The sequence below is a fragment of the Patagioenas fasciata genome, chromosome Z (assembly GCF_037038585.1).
Source record: "Patagioenas fasciata isolate bPatFas1 chromosome Z, bPatFas1.hap1, whole genome shotgun sequence".
Taxonomy (NCBI): Eukaryota; Metazoa; Chordata; class Aves; order Columbiformes; family Columbidae; genus Patagioenas; species Patagioenas fasciata.
In genome coordinates, this window is record NC_092560.1 from 55,039,531 (window position 1) to 55,056,965 (window position 17,435).

The following is a 17,435-nucleotide window of genomic DNA, read 5'->3' on the forward strand; positions in this document are numbered from 1 at the left end:
ATTACCATCATTATCTTGACTATCCTGCATCTCTGGTCTCTTCAATGTATTTCTATCTCAGATTTAATGCAAGTGCTTTTGAAATAACCCTTTTAGGCCCAGAGCACTAACTCCTTCAGTCTCCCTTTTTTAATTCCTGCATTTAACTACATCAAAGCCACTGCCAAATCAAGTATTGTATTTTCAATTTAAATTATCTTTATCACTTATGTTAGTCTGCATTTCTGGTATCAAATAATTTTTAGAGACTTACCCCTAGTTTGCGAGCCTTCTGTGACTTTACAGTGTTTATAGAATGCAACTCCCATTAGTGGCATGCAAAGACTACATTTATGATGTTACTGAACTATAAATATATGATAACAATATCCAGTTGAGCATATTTGCTATTTAACTATCCTATCCAAACTACACTATTTACTTATTTTTAAATTCATTTAAGGAAATAATTTGAGATGTTATTCTATTGTGAAATATTTTTTTCAGTTACCAATACTCAAAACAGGAAGTACTGTAATATATTTGTTTATCTTATATAAAACAGAATACAGTTTAGAGGACTATTTAAAATTAGCTTGTTAACTTATATTAAAAATCCAAATGGCAAAAGAAGATTTGCTTTAATTCTTGAATAGCATTTCCATTTTATCATTAAACCTTGGACAAATAGAACACACCCTATACAGAGAAATGCCATATATGCTGTTTATGAAACTAATGGTAATTCTATTAATGATTTTAATTGAAAAAAAAAAAAACTACTCTGGATCACTTTTCATCATCTTGAAAGCACAAAAGTGATATGGGGCTGAGGTTTCATAACTTTTTGTATAAAAACTCAAAAGGTATGGATGTTTGGGGAGTTTCTTAGAAGATAATTTTACATTCCTTGTGGAAATTTGCATATGAAAGACTCACATATTGACTACAAAATGTGTTGGTTTCAGTGCATCCATATCCTGGTTTTGGCTGGGATAATTTTCTTCCTAGTAGCTGGCACAGGGTTGTGTTTGGCATTTAGTATGAGAAGAAATTTGATACTATACTGATCTAATGGTTGTTGCTGGGTAGTCAAGGACCTTCCAGTTTCCCGTGCTCTGCCAGGTGCATAAGAAGCTTGGAGGGAGTGAAGCCAGGACAGCTGACCCAGGCTGACCAAAGGGGTAATCCTTACCATATGATGTCATGCTCAGTACATAAACTACCAAATACTCAGAAATGGATGGACTATCGGTGTTGTGGGTGGTGAGCAATTGCATTGTGCATCACTTGGTTTTGATATTCTATTTTTATTTTTAAATTATTTTTATTATTTTATCTTCATTTGCGGTTCTATTAAACTGTTCTTATATAGGCTCACAATTTTTTTAATCCCATTTTGATTCTCTCCCCCACCCTGCTTGGGGCTGGGGTTAGTGAGTGCCTGTGCGGTCCTAGTTGCCATCTGGGATTAAACCATGACAATCAATTTGTGAAAAAAGTAAGAAAAAAGGAAAGACACTTGATTTTATCTAGTAGTCCTGCAATTTTCAGAAAGTCTAAATTAGTTCAAAGTGAGAAATCTTCGATATAAACTAGGCTTCTCAACACCTGTCTTTACCTCCTGGCATCCCAATCTAATTCTGAGGTCTGATTTTATCAGGTCTAGCATCTCTAATGAGTGAGTGGTTTACTGTTCAAAGTTTATCAGTTTATCCAGAGTATTAAAATAATATTGGGGAAGAGGTTTTGTCACATGGAAAATTAGAATCATATGAAGGTTGAAAAGAGCTGCTAGATTCTCAGTGACCATTGAACCTGCTGGATATGAACCAGACGCAAGAGCAAATGCATTTCTAACAGGGCCACAGAATTTCTTCTTTGACAATGCAGTGTTGTCTTATACAGAGGCAGTTATTCCCACATTCAAACCTGCATGTTTTTATAGCTATCCAAGCACGCTAATAAAATCCCTTTTCAGTCCAGTCATGTACCCACTTGGTTCTTCTTCCCATTCTTTATATTTTGCCTTCTGCAACTCTAACATCTTATTAGGCTGTTGCCTTTCTAATTAAACAAAATTAATCTACTTTGGTGTCAGAAGCCTTTTGCTGCCAGTACGCTCAGTCTTCTACACCTGTAAAGTCCCTGGGAGCATCCTGAGGTATGGCACATAAGCAAAGTCAAGAAAACCAAATATGGAAGTTTAGATGTAAGCCCAAAAATCAGTCCAGGAAAATAATATTATACACTTGAGTTCTGAACTGACACTCTGAATCACCTTTGTGGAACGACATGCCCAATTTTCAGGTAGCACAATAACGAAGCTCTATTACCTCTCCAGATCTTCCTTTAATTATATATGTTTTGTACAAAGCTCAGCATGGTAGCTCCTCACCTTTATGAAAGACATAATCCATATGACACTATGGAACATATATGAACTATGTTGCATACATAATGTATTACAATAAACTACTAAGCTCAGCATCCACACCACATTAATTGCTGTTAGAGAAAGAAAATACTCATCTCTTTGTTTTTCCTGGCAACAGTTTCCCCTCTGAGTAATACCAAAGATGATCTACAGTCCCCAGACTTCTTACGTCTACTTATTTTTGCTAGCTAGAAGCATTTCTTTTCAGTATCAAATAATGACCTTGTGTAACAGTTTTATAAGTGGATGATCAGAATTCACCAAATTTCACCCACAGAAAGGCCTGGGTAGACTCACAAAAGGAGCACTGAAAGGATGTCCTCTTTTATTTTTTTCCACATACTTTAAAAAAGCAATCTATACTGTTTTTACAAACAGGAAAAATATACCTGCTATCAAGAGTCAGCACTATAGAAAGTAACTATATAAGCAAATGTAGATGAGACCTGAGATTTCTTTCATAACATACTGTTTCTGAAATTTTTAAAGAGGTCTTTACTGACCACACTCAGAACTAGCAACTTTTTTCCCCAAGTAATTTTCTTTATTCCTCTATGCAGACACAATGATTTCCAAACAAGAAACTACATACAATTATCCTGATAATGTTCACAGAAGTAAAGATTTAAGAATAAATTAAAAAGTACACACACAAATTGGCTTTTCACAACTTGCAGTTTATCTTTAGATTCAAAGCACTGTGTACGACTGACCCAAGAGAATTTAACTCGGCACTACTTTAATAATCATCCATCTCTGATTTCCTAAGGCATGTACTAGCTAGAGACTTGTTTGCAAATATTATACTCAATATTGAGTGAAGTTTAAGGAAAAAATTAAAAACTTACCTTCAAAAACTCTAAAGGCTTTCTTGCAGCTTGGTAGAGGCCATTTTGCAGAATTTGATTTTTGAAAGTTTTCTTTTAACTTCAAATATTCCGTAGGGAAAAAAGATTTGGTTGAGTTGTTCAATTCTAAAATAATTAATGGAAAAGAATGTACACATCAATGCTGCAAACACAACAATAATTGGCATACATTTATACTATCAAATAAAAATGCCGTATCTACTGTGTATTTTTTTTTTCTGATTATAAGATCTCTTACATTGTTTCAAAATGACGTAACCCCAAGCATTTCCAGATATAGCAAGAAAAAGGTCTTAAATATGCTGTTTTGATTCTGTTTCTCTGAAAAAAAAATGGCATTTAGAAAAGATCACTTAAAATTCTAGCAAACTTCAGTACATTCAGGCTATTTAACTTAGAAAACTATGATGTTCTCTACAAATGAAAATTATATCTATCAAACTGACTGCGGTATTAATTTTCAGTTCATACTGTTTTTGTTTAACAGCATCACTCAGTAAAGGAGAGCACTCAGTGTAGGGAGAGGGAAAGAGTGAAAATATTTTTGGAGATTTTTTAAATGCTGTGGATTAACAGGAATTAAGAACACATTTGCAGAATGATTAATGATAAATTGCAAGAGTCCTCACAACTTATGAATCTCAGGAAATCATCAGCTTCTCGGTATAAAATTTGGGGAAATATCTACATTGACTGACTCAAATATGTCAAAATTAACCTATCCATAGCAATACAGCAATGGAAAACAAATTAAAAATAACCGTATTTTCCTACCACAGAAACTAAGCGATCTGTTGATAACTAACAAAGTTACTAAGCTAGTAGTTAACAGGGAAAAACTTCAACCCCCCGTATTTTGGCCCTTCAAACCACCCTGGCTCCAGATAGATAGTAACAATAGCAGCCGCTACTATAATTCCTTCTGTACCTTAAGGGAAAGAAAAGCCCCTTCATGGATCTTTGAAAAAGCCTATGTATTATTACTTTACCTGGTTCATTGCAATTGCATATACTTTTTCAACAAAAAATATTTTATGAAAGGATCAAATATTTTTCTCTGGTAAATTTGAGAAAGCTAAGCTTTTTGTGAGCTGGCTCCAGAAAGAAGGAAAAAATCCAAATGCCCTTTGGCTGCAGTAGCTTTTTTTTTATGTAAGAAGAAGGTAGTAGCAGATTTGAAGAAAAAAAAAAAATCTGGTCTTATTCTAAAAATTATCCTGTTATTTTACTGTGTCAGAATGCAGGCGAAATGAGGCTGCACAACTCATGCAGGGTACAGAAATCTCCAAATTTTTCTATCTCATTATGTGAGAACAGCGCTACTGCACCCATAAACCTCTGACAGTGACGGGAAAGAGTTCATTTTCTCTCCTAAATGTAAAAGGAATAACTGTGTAGTTTTCACTGGTGATTTTTAATTTCTGTATGTGTTTTTTATGCTACCGAACACATCTGGATTAAATACTATTCAGATTCAGAGAAACATCCTCTGATGAGACTCTGCCTGTCTCTCACAAAATCAAGAACACTTTGGTTTTCTCCTACAATGCATAAAAATAGACTTATTTATTTCAACTTTAGTGCACAAATTTAAACACTGAAACCTCCGGTGAGGCATCTAATTCCTGTTTTTCAGAAAAGACAGTGTCGACAGCTCTTCCTGGCTTCTAGAAGGTTGCTTGGTAAGGCTTTTGATGAGGGGACCCTTGCAGGCTGGCCAGACAAGCTGTCTTTCTGCATGTGTGTGACCTGTTCCCTGCCACAAGCCAGGGCTTCCCGTGTACAACCAGCACATTGAATCTGCCTTTCTCAAAAGTGGTGGATTTATTGTACGTGAGTGCCAGATCTGGTTCTTCCTGGAAACACCTGACATAAGTAAGGCTCTATGTGAATGGAAGCGTGGAAGCCAATCCCTGTCTCACTCTCTCACCCAATAGGAGGGGCATTTAAAAGACAGAGTTACTGGAAGAGAGTTGCTGCAATCAGATCGAAAGCTATTGTCTCAGGTGTATCTTGGGCACCCTACCATCTGACCAGGTGTGAATCTATCCTGATGGGAGAAGGGCTTTTAAGAAAGCCTTTGAGAAAGATGGAAATGCACGCAGACACTCTAAGAGCAACCTATGCAGACTGGAACTCCCAGACTGGAGCCCACTCTCAAGGGCACCAGTGGAAAAACCTCACTTCATCAGGGCAAGAGGCCAGAGGAAGCATCCTCGTGGGTTGCATCTGGCTTTGTAGCTCTGGGTTAAGCCCTCTTTTTCTTCATAATTGGTAGATAATTGACCTGTTAGCCCTCAGCTTTTTTTTGACATGTTACACCCAGTTGCAGTTCAGCTTGCAAAAACTGTATGAGCTAAAATGCGAAATTCTGAATACATCACTAAATGTTTTCTTTTCAAGATAACTTTGTAAAATAAAATGCAGTTATACAAAACAGAAGCTGAAGAAAGTATCCAGAATAAATTTGTGAAAGAAATAAGACATTCCAGTTGTAGCCTTAGAGAAATAGGTAAAAAATGCTAGTGACTTTGCTTTGCTGACTGTACAAACCTATGGCAGCAGTGACTTTAGCATAACTTTAAAAAGGCTTAGTAAAGTAAAAAAAAAAATTACTATCCTTCACATTTGTCTGGCGCTATCCATCTTCCTAAGTGTGTTGATTTTACTAATTTCTGTACAGATATGATATCATCATCAATACTTCTCAGTTGATTTAAAAGCTGCTCAATTTATTATGCACTAGGAAATGACAAAATACTTTTCTTAATATATGTATAATAAAACAAAGTAAATTCACTGTATCTAGTTTCAAACATATTGCTAAGTCAAACATATATTGCTACGTATTGAATAGCAATATAGAAATGGCTGTTTTAAGGCCATTTGGATTTCTCTCATCTGAAGCTGTTAATACTAAACACATCTCATATACTGTTATGGCTCTCTGTTTACAGTAGACTATATATTTATGACACTCTGTATACACACATCCTTTTCTTCAAAAAGATAAATACCTTTTAATATTTTCACAGAATGGGTTGGTTGAAAAGGATGTTTTGAGATCAATTAGTCCAAGTCACCCTGCTCAAGGTAGGGCAGCTGCAGCAGGTCACCCAGGAGCGTGTCTGGTTGGGTTCGGAGTTATCTCCACAGATGGAGATTCCACACTCTCTCTATGCAACCTGCTTGACCACCCTCTCAGGAAAGAAGTGTTTTCTTGTGTGTAGATGGAATTTCATTTGTTTCAATTTGTGCCCATTGCCTCTTGTTCTGTCACCAGGCACCACTGAGAAGAGCCCGGCTCCCTCTTCTTCATTCCCTCTCATCAGGTATTTTTACTTATTGTATATTAAGTACTCACAGACTACAAATAATCCTGGTTATATTTTACTTCAATGACAGTACTTTAAGTGTGTTGAAAAGTTTTGCAAATACATTTTAGTAAGCATCTATGTTTTTGCTTTGTGCTCTGCCAGCAGTATTTTACTGCAGCAAATCTGTTAAATGGCTTTTTAAAAACATAAATAGCCCTATAACAACTAAAAGCAATTTTCTATTGGGAAAACACACTTCATCTGTACATCAAATCCAAAGGTGCCTCAAACATTAAGCAAATGAAATGAGAATAGCTTGAAATCCCTATACATCAGCCAGGAAGAGCACTGAGAGTGCTCAGGCTGCAGCTTTCCATCAATTTTCTCTGTCGTAGTGCTGACACAGTCAGTCCCTATCCCTGGCCACCAGCAGCTGCCTAGTGAACCATCCTGGGGCAATTAGCTTATCTGAAAAATTCTTCCTTCTCCTCCAAATGGGTTCTTATTTAACCCAGTCAGTTCCTCAAACTGGTCTGCCATCAGATTATACAAAGTTGTGCCTGTAAAGAGGAAGAGTCTGTGCACAACCAGAAATAGAAGCTGGGCAGCTCTGCTGATCAATATGACATCATACTTTAATCAGCTTCCTCAACCTGTCATCATCACAGCACTCTCGCAGTTTAAAGAGGATCTCTGCAAGACTTCTGTGGCATGCAAAAATAAACAAACATTCCTGCATGGCTGAGTCATTTCCATTACTTTGTTACTTGTCTATGCACAGTTTTGAGTGCTGCAAACGTCCTAGCTTTAGATATCACTGTGCAATTTCAACCACGGTGAAGCTCAAGGCATAGAAATCCGAGTCGTACTGTTTCATGTACCCCATCTATAGCAGTACTTACCCTCTTCTACCCCTGTACCCGTTCTGACACCAAACACCACTTACTCACCATGTTTTCTTACTGCTAAAAGTCAGGAACACTAGAGGTGAGGGTGTAAGAGTTCAGAAAGGGAGAATTTAAAAACAAGATTAGTTAGGAGGACTCTATGGTTCTGCCAGCCTTTATTTTCACTTGTAGATAAACTAAAGATGTAAAACCAAGAAAAAATAATATTTTTGTGTGCGTGAAATTAAGTCAGTAATTTAGAAAAACACTGTTTTTTTTTTTTCTGGTATGATATTTTGAGAAAACACTTATTATGTTTGGAATTTATGATTATTCAGCAAGAGGAAACCACAGAAATGGAAAATATCAGAACTTCACTTCAAAAAGAAAAAAGTGTTAAAATCTGTATCCAGAGTAGTTTCTTGCCACTGAGAAAGCCTGTGTTGGAATAGTCTAGGCCGAGTAAAATACAAGGAAAACCTCACAGTGGGTTATCCATGTAGTCTGGATGTGCCTAATTTCAGATTATTTTTTCTTTCTCCTTTTTATGAGTATATTTTGTTAGCAGGCTTTTAGTATAGTTTAAACTGCATATTTATCCAGGCCAGAAGTACAGGAAGGAAAGCTAGAAATATTTTTCTGTATTGTAAAAACTTCCATTTTTATACCTGTTTGGAAAAATACTCTGGCAATCGTAGTGCGGCACAGTGGACATGGAGTGCTGGCTGGATTGTCTTTGGCAAGCATCCTTAAGCAAGGTTCACAGAAGATGTGGTGGCATGGATAGCACATGTAAGGATTGAAATAAACATCCAGGCACACTGCACAGAGATAGCTTTCTTTATCTCCTCTTAGTTCATGCTCATCGTCTGTATTCAGGTTATCATTTGCAGTCTGCAAGAAGAAAAAGAAAACATCTCTTCACAGCTCAGCTCATAACTATTTTGGTATAAACCAACTGACAGGAAGGTGACTTTAAATAACTCTTGAGAAGTTGGTACACATTGGTGATATTCTTAATTTTTAATACAGGTTACTTTTTATGAGTTGATGAAATATATGACAGGAATGTCACAACAACACTCTGTGGGAAAAGAGAACAAAAATCATATGAGACAGTACAAGAAGGAAATAACAAAACCAAAAAGGCTGAGTAAAACTGTACTGTGATCAGATTTCTTCTTTTAAAACAAATTTTAACAATTTATTTACAACTTTATTTCCAAAATACTTGGTTACAGTGCCAAGAAGGGCAAATCAAACCAAAAATCTCTAAAAATCACCTGTGGATTGTTCTGCCTTTGAAAGGTAATTTGTGAGTAAGAATAACAACTCACAGTTTGAAACAAACCACAACTTCATTAATACAATGCAGAATCTAAATCTTAGAGCAGAAAGTCTAGGAACACCTAAAACCTTTAGCAACTTCCTGTTTTTACCAGCACATACACTTTGAATTTCCTTGCATTTATGTATCTGTAGGGGGACATTGCTGGGCTTCCCAAATTGTGTACAAGCCATACAAGTGTAACAACTTCTGCATATTGCCAGGTTCCTGCTTTGCTCTTGTAAGATGACTAAACCTTTCCATGTAATATGAAGATTTTACACTAATGGCATCCAGGGCTTTTGACTTTAAGAAAACCTATTTTTTTTTAATCTCTATGGGAGCTACACAGGAGACATTGACTTTGTTCCAGCTTCTCTATCCATCTTCTCTGTTTCACAGCTAACAGAATCCAACACAGCCAAATATTCCAAAGACCCACCACAAAAGAACCAAGACAGAGGAGGGTGTCAGATACTGCTGAGTGTCAGAACTTTTCTCTCATGCCCCTTGTTCTAAATTCCCAATCCTTGCCTAATGATCTCAGTCTAAGTGCCCTAATTATAAGCTGCCTTGTAGTATCAGTGACTTCTTGCAAGCTCCAGTATCGATACATAATTCCCTTATGTTCTCTTCTCAGCCACTGCTCTGTACCTGCTTCTTTGCTAGTCCTGCAGTGCTAGTCCTGCCAAGTCCTTCCAGACATCTGTTACTGACATCAAGCACACCTGTTGATGCTTTTCTACCCAAAAAATGCTCTGTACTAGAGCAGCTTATTTGCATCTAATTTGCATACCCACTACCTGTATATTACACAGATCACTTCTGACACTCACAGGTCATGGCACACAACCACTACCTGATGCTGGCGTATCAAATATTAACAATAATTGTTATTTTGTGCCTAATGTAGAGATCGGACTTTCTAGATCTGTTTCAGAGATGATTATATGTATGGCTTGCTGGTTTGGATTTCTGTTGTCTCTCATTATAGTCAGACCTCTTCTTCCTGGAATACTGAACACAGTAAATAATGAATAAGCCCTAACAGTATGGGGACTGTAAAATGAATTTAAAGATACAGAGCAGAATTTATAGTTCTGCGTAAGCACTCATACTGCCAGTCCAGCTCAGCATTTGCATCATGCTTTCCAGAATACCAGCTGCCAAGAGGGCTTATAAATTCTGACTTACTGTGACACAAATGCATGGAGACAGTTTGGGTTTAGCATTGTGTCCAAATGTAAGCTTTTGTGCAATGCTCAGCATCAAAAACTGTGTGGCTTTTGCAGCGCTTACCTCAGCACTTACTACTGCAGCTTGATTTTCTCCATGCCAGACTTGAAGTAGGCCCAGAAAACCTCAGTGTGTACTGAAATGTACTGCAGAGGCAATTAGGGTGTACTGACAAGCAGCCAGTGTAGGTCTGGCTGGGACTACCTCCATGATTTGCAACATCATGACTAGCAGCAATAGCTGCCTAGCTCCATGCTGTAGGAGACAGCATTCAAGCAGCACCACATTGCAACTAACCAGTAACGCTACTTAACTCTGTCTCTACAGGTAATTCTAGAATTAAAGAAGCCTTATAATACTGTTTCTTTTACAAAAAAGTGGAAAATAATTTGGCACAGAAAGTGTGGAAAGTAGCTTGAGCTTAATACATGACAGAGATGACTTCAGCAGAACTTAGGAAACACTAACACATTGTGATAATAACATCCCCCCAACTCAGCCATGTAAGAACAAAATGAAAATTAAAAGCTAGCACAAAACCAAAAAGGGGGGAGTGGGGAGGGAAGCAAGCTTTTGCTGAATGGTTTTGATGGGCACTGATCAGAAAGGAAATACACAATGTGTATAGGAGAGCTGCCTGTCTCATTGGCTGCAAGTTAAACAACTTGCATGAGTCAATTAAGTAAATGAGGGAGCAAGAGGCAAAATGGCTGAGGACTCAAGGGTAATGATTGACTGAGGCAGGTTTGTAATCACGGTAAGATGCACAGTCAGGAAAGTCTCAGAGCCAATTGCAATTAGAAAGAAGATCAAAATTATTCTAATGTGCACATTAGACTCTAGTTAAGAGTAATTTGCTCTGTGGATCAGAGGAAGAGCTGTCTTTTATACAGCTTTGCACCCCTTCTCAAAAGACCTACCTAGGCACACGGCATCATTTAGTAGTCCAAAGCTAACGTCAGAACAATTTCTTTACGCAAGGAGCTAATGTGCAATAATTCAAACAGTATTTTTCATTTGCAATTAAGCAGTGCCTGTATGTTCCAACCAGCTTCGGCATTTGAGAGCTTTAAAAGCATAAACCGGAATATTGTTCTTGCAAAATTATAGTACAGACAAAATTGAGAAAGGCCATGTAGACATCAAGGACACTGATGGGAGTAAAAGACTGTCAAGTACTAGCAGAAGAACCTTGAAAGCAAAACCATTACTCCTAAGAAATGAAAGAAAGGTAAGAGCCTTCAAAAGTTTCCATCTTTCGGTCAGCGGGGAACTGCTAATACTGACTGTATCACCTGATGGTAACCCCTGATATTTCACTGGCTGGACAGCAGAATGGTGTTAACAAAAAACCAAGAGAGGAACAGAGGATCAACTTCTGCTTGAAAAGCCTATTAAAATGTTAACTAACAAGGAGTCTAACCTTGGCTGGACTACATGAAAGACTTTGATTCAGTCCCACATTCAGAGAGAACACATGCACCAACAAATGACATGACATTTAATGTAAGATTTACCTGTAACCATGTGAAAAATCTAGAACTAGTGGAGGTAAACACTAAGAAGCAAGATTCTCTTCATGTGCTACCAGTAAAAGGAGGTTCAGAGTAAAATCTGGGAATGTGATCAGAACAGTAATAAAACTAAACAAAGCACCTATAACGTTTGACCCAAGGTGCCCAACTATGAAAAAAATCCTTGCAAACCCCTTCATTTTAAACTGGTCAATTTAGAATGCTTTGTAAGCAAAAAATGTCTGCACTTAGAGGGAATGATAACCCAGGAAAAAACCACTTCCATACTTCACCTGATTTTCTTGTAAAGATATCTCCCTGAAATAAAACTTGGAAAAAATACATAAAACTGTATCTCATAGAAATATTAACAAAGCAAAGATTAATGATCAAAGGTGATTTTTTAAAAAGGCCTTAATGTCAAGCAAGTGTTATAGAAAGTTTTGCATATATTTCACTTTTTAAACAGAAGAATGAAAACCTGAAGATACTAGTGTACGCTTTGTCAATGCAAACATAACTCCAAGTTAATTAGTAGTTGACTTACGATTAGTGTGTAATAATTATGCCAATAAATGTCCCTGAAATGACAGCAGAAGAAGAATCTAAGTGTGTGATAGGACTACATTCTTCTACTAACCAAGACTTAAAATAGAGGAAAGAAATGGACTTTTTCCCCATCTAAATGCAATTAGTGTGCAAACAGCATCAGGGATAAGCCATTCAGCCTGGACATGCCATTTTCAGGGTGGTGCTTTGCCATGTTGCGGCACCAAGAATCAGAAATAATCTGTAGAGTGTGGGATGTGATGTGCTAAGCAGCACAGTCCTGTGCAGTATGGAGGAAACACTGAGCAATGTGAGCTGCTGGCCTGAGTTCTCCTTAGAGGTTCTCCCTCCCCTCTACTTTGCCCTGGTGAGACCACATCTGGAATATTGTTCTGGGCCCCTCAGCTCAAGAAAGACAGAGAACTGCTGGAGAGAGTCCAGCACAGAGACACAAAGATGATGAAGGGAGTGGAGCATCTCCCTTATGAGGAAAGGCTGACGGAGCTGGGGCTCTTTAGCTTGGAAGAGACTGAGAGGTGACGTCATTAATGTTTATAAATACGTAAAGGGTGAGTATCAGGAGGATGGAGTGAGGCTCTTCTCGGTGACAAACAATGATAAGACAAAGGGGCAATTGGTACAAACTGGAACACAAAAGGTTCCACTTAAATATGAGAGGAAACTTCTTCTCAGTAAGGGTGACAGAACACTGGAACAGGTTGCCCAGGGGGGTTGTGGAGTCTCCTTCTCTGGAGACATTCAAAACGCACCTGGACACATTCCTGTGTAACCTCATCTTGGTGTTCCTGCTCCGGCAGGGAGACTGGACTGGATGATCTTTTGAGGTCCCTTCCAATCCCTAACATTCTGTGATTCTGTGATTCTGTGAGTAGTAATGTGCACTGTGAAATGGCTGGGCATTAAATAGCACAAGATGCTGCGGAAAACTTTGTAAGAACAAAGGAGAGCCCTGTGGAACGGAGACTGGGGAAACAAGACAGAAGCATTACTAGTGTGTGACCCACCAAATACACCCAAAGGTTCTCTTGAAATGAGAACTGTTCTTTGTCCTTCCCATAAAATGGTGCAGATCCCATTCAACACTGCACTGGGCACAGAAAGGTGATTACATGGTCCACTGGACAATGATAATATTTTTCAGTAATTATTTACTAAAAGATACTGACATATGTGGTAATCAGAACACATATTCCATTAGATGTTATGTAGACTGCTTAGGAGACAAAAAAATTTATTTCTGTTCTTGTAAGCTTAATGTAAATGTGGATACAATTTTAGTCTCTTTGCAGAGGCAACTCCTTCATTGTTCTCTCACATGAACAGTACCTCAAACCGTACCTCTAAAGGGGAACAGTGGTGTGGGAGGCTCAAGAAGTCATATTTTCACCTTCATGAACCAAACAAACCTGACTTGCTGCACATTCACATACTTATTTTAAAACAGTGCAGTATCCATATTCTCTTTTGTTCTCTTGGAAGCTGCCTCTTGGTAATGTTTCATGTTATTTGTAAGATGCTTGTAAATAAATCTACAATGATCTGCAGCTTTAAAATAGACTTTAAGCCTTCAGTTATACTATATAAACACAACGATAAACCCCAAATCTGAAAAAGTTTGAAAGAGTGAATATAGAACCTGTTTTGTACAGGATCTAAAATAAAACACATCTTGGTTGCTGCCAGAAAAAAATACCGAGTGGGCTTAGACTGATTTCCAACAGAAATTAAGCTTATGGGAGTACCATGACTATCCACCTGCCAGGTTGCCCCACATCAGCCTTTGAACCCATTAGTCAGTTGTAACCAAATCTGACATAAGGGTTGTGACCTCAGGTATATTTGCTTCCTGAAAATTTCATAAAAGTTGACAGCTGGATCAAGAGACTGAAATGAGTGCTATTGCTATGGGAAAGTCTGCAGGTGATTTTTTGCTTTGAAAAGAATTTATCTAGCTAAACTTCTGCAGAATAAACTGGTGACTTTTTATGGTGTTTCAAAGCAAACTCAGAAAACAAATTCAAGTCCAATTTTTAAATGTAGGAAAAACACTATCAAAAATATTTTCTAGCTAAACTAGCAGAAGTTCTTCCAAATCAGGCTATCAGGTCCACTGGGGCTTGTATGCCTTTGAGCACTCTGTTTTGCTTGACTGGTATGATGAATGCAAAAGGGCATATTTTCAGGTGTCTGGCGAACCTAACCTTGAAACATAAATCATAAAAGGGCAGAGATGCCAAAGCCTATGGCTTACGTATCTGTATGAATCAATAATTCAGTGTGAATGCCCTGTACTCTAAATTTCTCCCCATACAACGTTTCAGAAAAATCCAAAGGCAAGCCAAAAACTTCAAAGCAGAACAGCCTAAGCAGCTCTCTGGAGCTACCTACTGCAATGACTTTCCTTCAAACCCTCTCTGCTGCATTTGGGCTCAGTAAATTGCTAAAGGGGAAACAACTGCAGGACATTTTCTTCATTCTTCTAGAGAACTTTTGTTTAAAGCTAACAATGTGTTTTGGTTTTGGTTTTTTTGCTTTTTTTCTTCATATATTCTGTATCATTTAGAAGTAACTTTAGGCAGTGGAGTTGTTTGCTTGTGTAAGCGTTTCGCAGACCAATGCTTTTAAGGCAACTACAGATAGGACACCTATATATTTTGTATATGTGACTCCAAAGAGATCACAATAAATTATTAGAATAGACAATAAAAGTGAAAATCATAATATTCTCAACAGATATTTTACTCTAACCCCTAATCAGCGTCTTTGATGTTCCAGAGAAAATAAATTACCTATCCTCCTGCTTCTCAGAGAAGATACGCTCCTTAACACTGTAATTGCATTTCCCTCTCGATTTGAGTTATCAAATGTTATTCTGCGGTGGTATTTATTCATGAGGGCTAATGCCTTTCAGACCTGAGAAGATTTTTTTGACCATCCAAACTTTGCTTTTTCCACACTCTAGCAGCTTGTCAAACAGGCTTCATTTGATTTGTCTAATCTAATCAAATATAGGTACATACGCTAACTTCTCTCTATCAATCTCAAATTGTTTCTATCTTTAGGTAATGACGGCTACAATACTATTGTCATAGAATCATAAAATAGTTTGGATTGGAAGGGACTTTTGATGCAGCCCAAGATACGATTGGCCTTCTGGGCTGCGAGTGCACATTGCCAGCTCACGTCCAATCTTTCATCTACCAGTTCCCTCACAGGGCTGCTCTCAATCGCTTAAACCCCCAGCCTGTATTGATACTGGGGGTTGCCCCAACCCAGGTGTAGGAACTTGCACTTGGCCTTATTGAACCTCATGAGGTTTGCATGGGCCCACTTCTTGAGCGTGCCTAGGTTGCTCTGGATGGTGTCCAACTCTGGATGGTATGTCAACTGTACCACTCAGCTTGGTGTCATCCACAGACTTGCTGAGGGTGCACTCCATCGCACTGTGTCATTGATGAAGATATTAAACAGTACTGGTTCCAGTATGATCCCCTGAGGGACACCACTTGTTACCAGTTCCCATCTAGACATTGAGCCATTGACCACTACTCTCTGGGTGCGACCATCGAACCAGTTCTTCATCCACCGAACAGGTCACCCATCAAACCCAAACCCCTTCAACTTAGAGAGAAGGATGTTGTGGGGGACCTTGTCTAAGGCTTTACAGAAGTCCAGATAGACAATATCCACTGTCCTTCCTTTGTCCACTGATGTAGTCACTCCGTCGTAGAAGACCAGTAGGTCTGTCAGACAGGACGTGCCCTTGGTGAAGCCGTGCTGGCTGTCTTGAATGACCTCCCTGTCCTCCATGTGCCTTAGCATTGCTTCTAGCAGGATCTGTTCCATGATCTTTCCAGGCATAGAGGTTAGGCTGACAGGTTGGTAGTTCCCAGGTTCCTCTTTTCTACCCTTTTTAAAACAGGTGCCATGTTTCCCTTTTTCCAGTCACCAGAGACTTTCCCTGACTGCAATGACTTCTCAAATATCATGGAGAGTGGCTTGGCAAGTGCATCAGCCAATTCCCTCAGGACCCTGGGATATATCTCATCATGTCCCATAGACTTAGGTGTCTTCAGGCTCCATGAGTGGTCACAGACGTGATTCTCAGTAACGTGGGAGGGACTTTGCTCCCACAGTCCCCTCTTGCAGTTCATCCACTTGAGAGGTGTGGGAAGACAGCTTGCCCTTGAAGACTGAGGCACAGAAGTTGCTGAATGCTCAGCCTTCTCCTCATCCATTGTTACCAGTTCACCAGTCTTGTTCATTGAGGGCTGCACTACCTCTGACCTTCCTGTTCTGGCTGACCTACCTGTAGAAGCCCTTCTTGTTATTCTTTGTGTCCCTCGCCAAGTTCAGCTCCAGCTGCACCTTGGCCTTCCTGACCCATCTCTGCACAACCGCAGAGCGTCCCTTGTGCTCCTCCCATGATCCCTGTCCCTGTCCCTGTGCATTTCCTTCTTGCCCTTTAGTTTGTCCAGCAGGTCTCGACTCAGCCATGCCGGCCTCTTGCCCTCCTTACCCCATTTCTTATACCTGGGGATTGGGAGCTCTTGCACTCTATGGAAAGCATCCTTAAAGCTCTGCCAGCTCTGTTCTGCTTCCTTGTCCCTGAGGGCAGTTTCCCAGGGGTCCTGTTGACTAATTCCTTAATGAGTTGGAAGTTGACTTTCCTACCATTCAGGGCTCTGGCTTTATTCGTCGCCTGTCCCATGTCCTTCAGGACTGTGAACTCCACGAGTGCGTGATCACCACAGTCCAGGCTGCCTCCAGTGTTGGCATCACTGATTAGCTCACTTGCACTGGTGACCATCAGGTGTGGTGTCACATCCCCCTGGTAGGGCTGTCTCTTACCTGGCCTAGAAGTTATCCTCAGTGCATTCCAGGAGTCCTCTGGATTGCCTGCAGCTCACTGTGCCACTTTTCCAGCACATGTCAGGGTGGTTGAAGTCCCCCAGCAGGACAAGACCCTACGAGCACGATGCCTCCTGTAGCTGGAGTAAGAAGGCTTCATCAATAGTCTTCCTCTGATTGGGTGGCCTGTAGTAGACATCAGCCACAAGGTTTCCTTTGTTGCCCTGGTCTCGGATTCTTACCAATAAATTTTCAACCTGCTCGTGGCCATTCTTCAGAGACAGCTCTTCACACTTTGTCCATCTCTTGATGTAGAGGGCAATGTCTCCACTCTTCCTCCCTTGTCTATCCCTTCTGAACAGCATGTAACCACTGATCACTGCACTCCAGTCATGGGATCTGTCCCACCAAGTTTCAGCAATGGCCATGACGTTGTAGATTTCTAGCA

General features: G+C 39.2%; 1 protein-coding gene across 1 annotated transcript in view; it reads right to left on the bottom strand.

The window, feature by feature from the left end:
- Positions 1 to 17,435, bottom strand: part of RNF180 (ring finger protein 180) — an 81,808-nt gene that overhangs the window by 18,332 nt on the left and 46,041 nt on the right. The window contains exons 5-6 of the mRNA XM_065860877.2: positions 8,158 to 8,383; positions 3,265 to 3,390 (exon numbers count right to left, since the gene is read on the bottom strand). Of these exons, the coding sequence (XP_065716949.1) occupies positions 3,265 to 3,390; positions 8,158 to 8,383 (352 nt within the window). The remainder of the gene's footprint in view (positions 1 to 3,264; positions 3,391 to 8,157; positions 8,384 to 17,435) is intronic.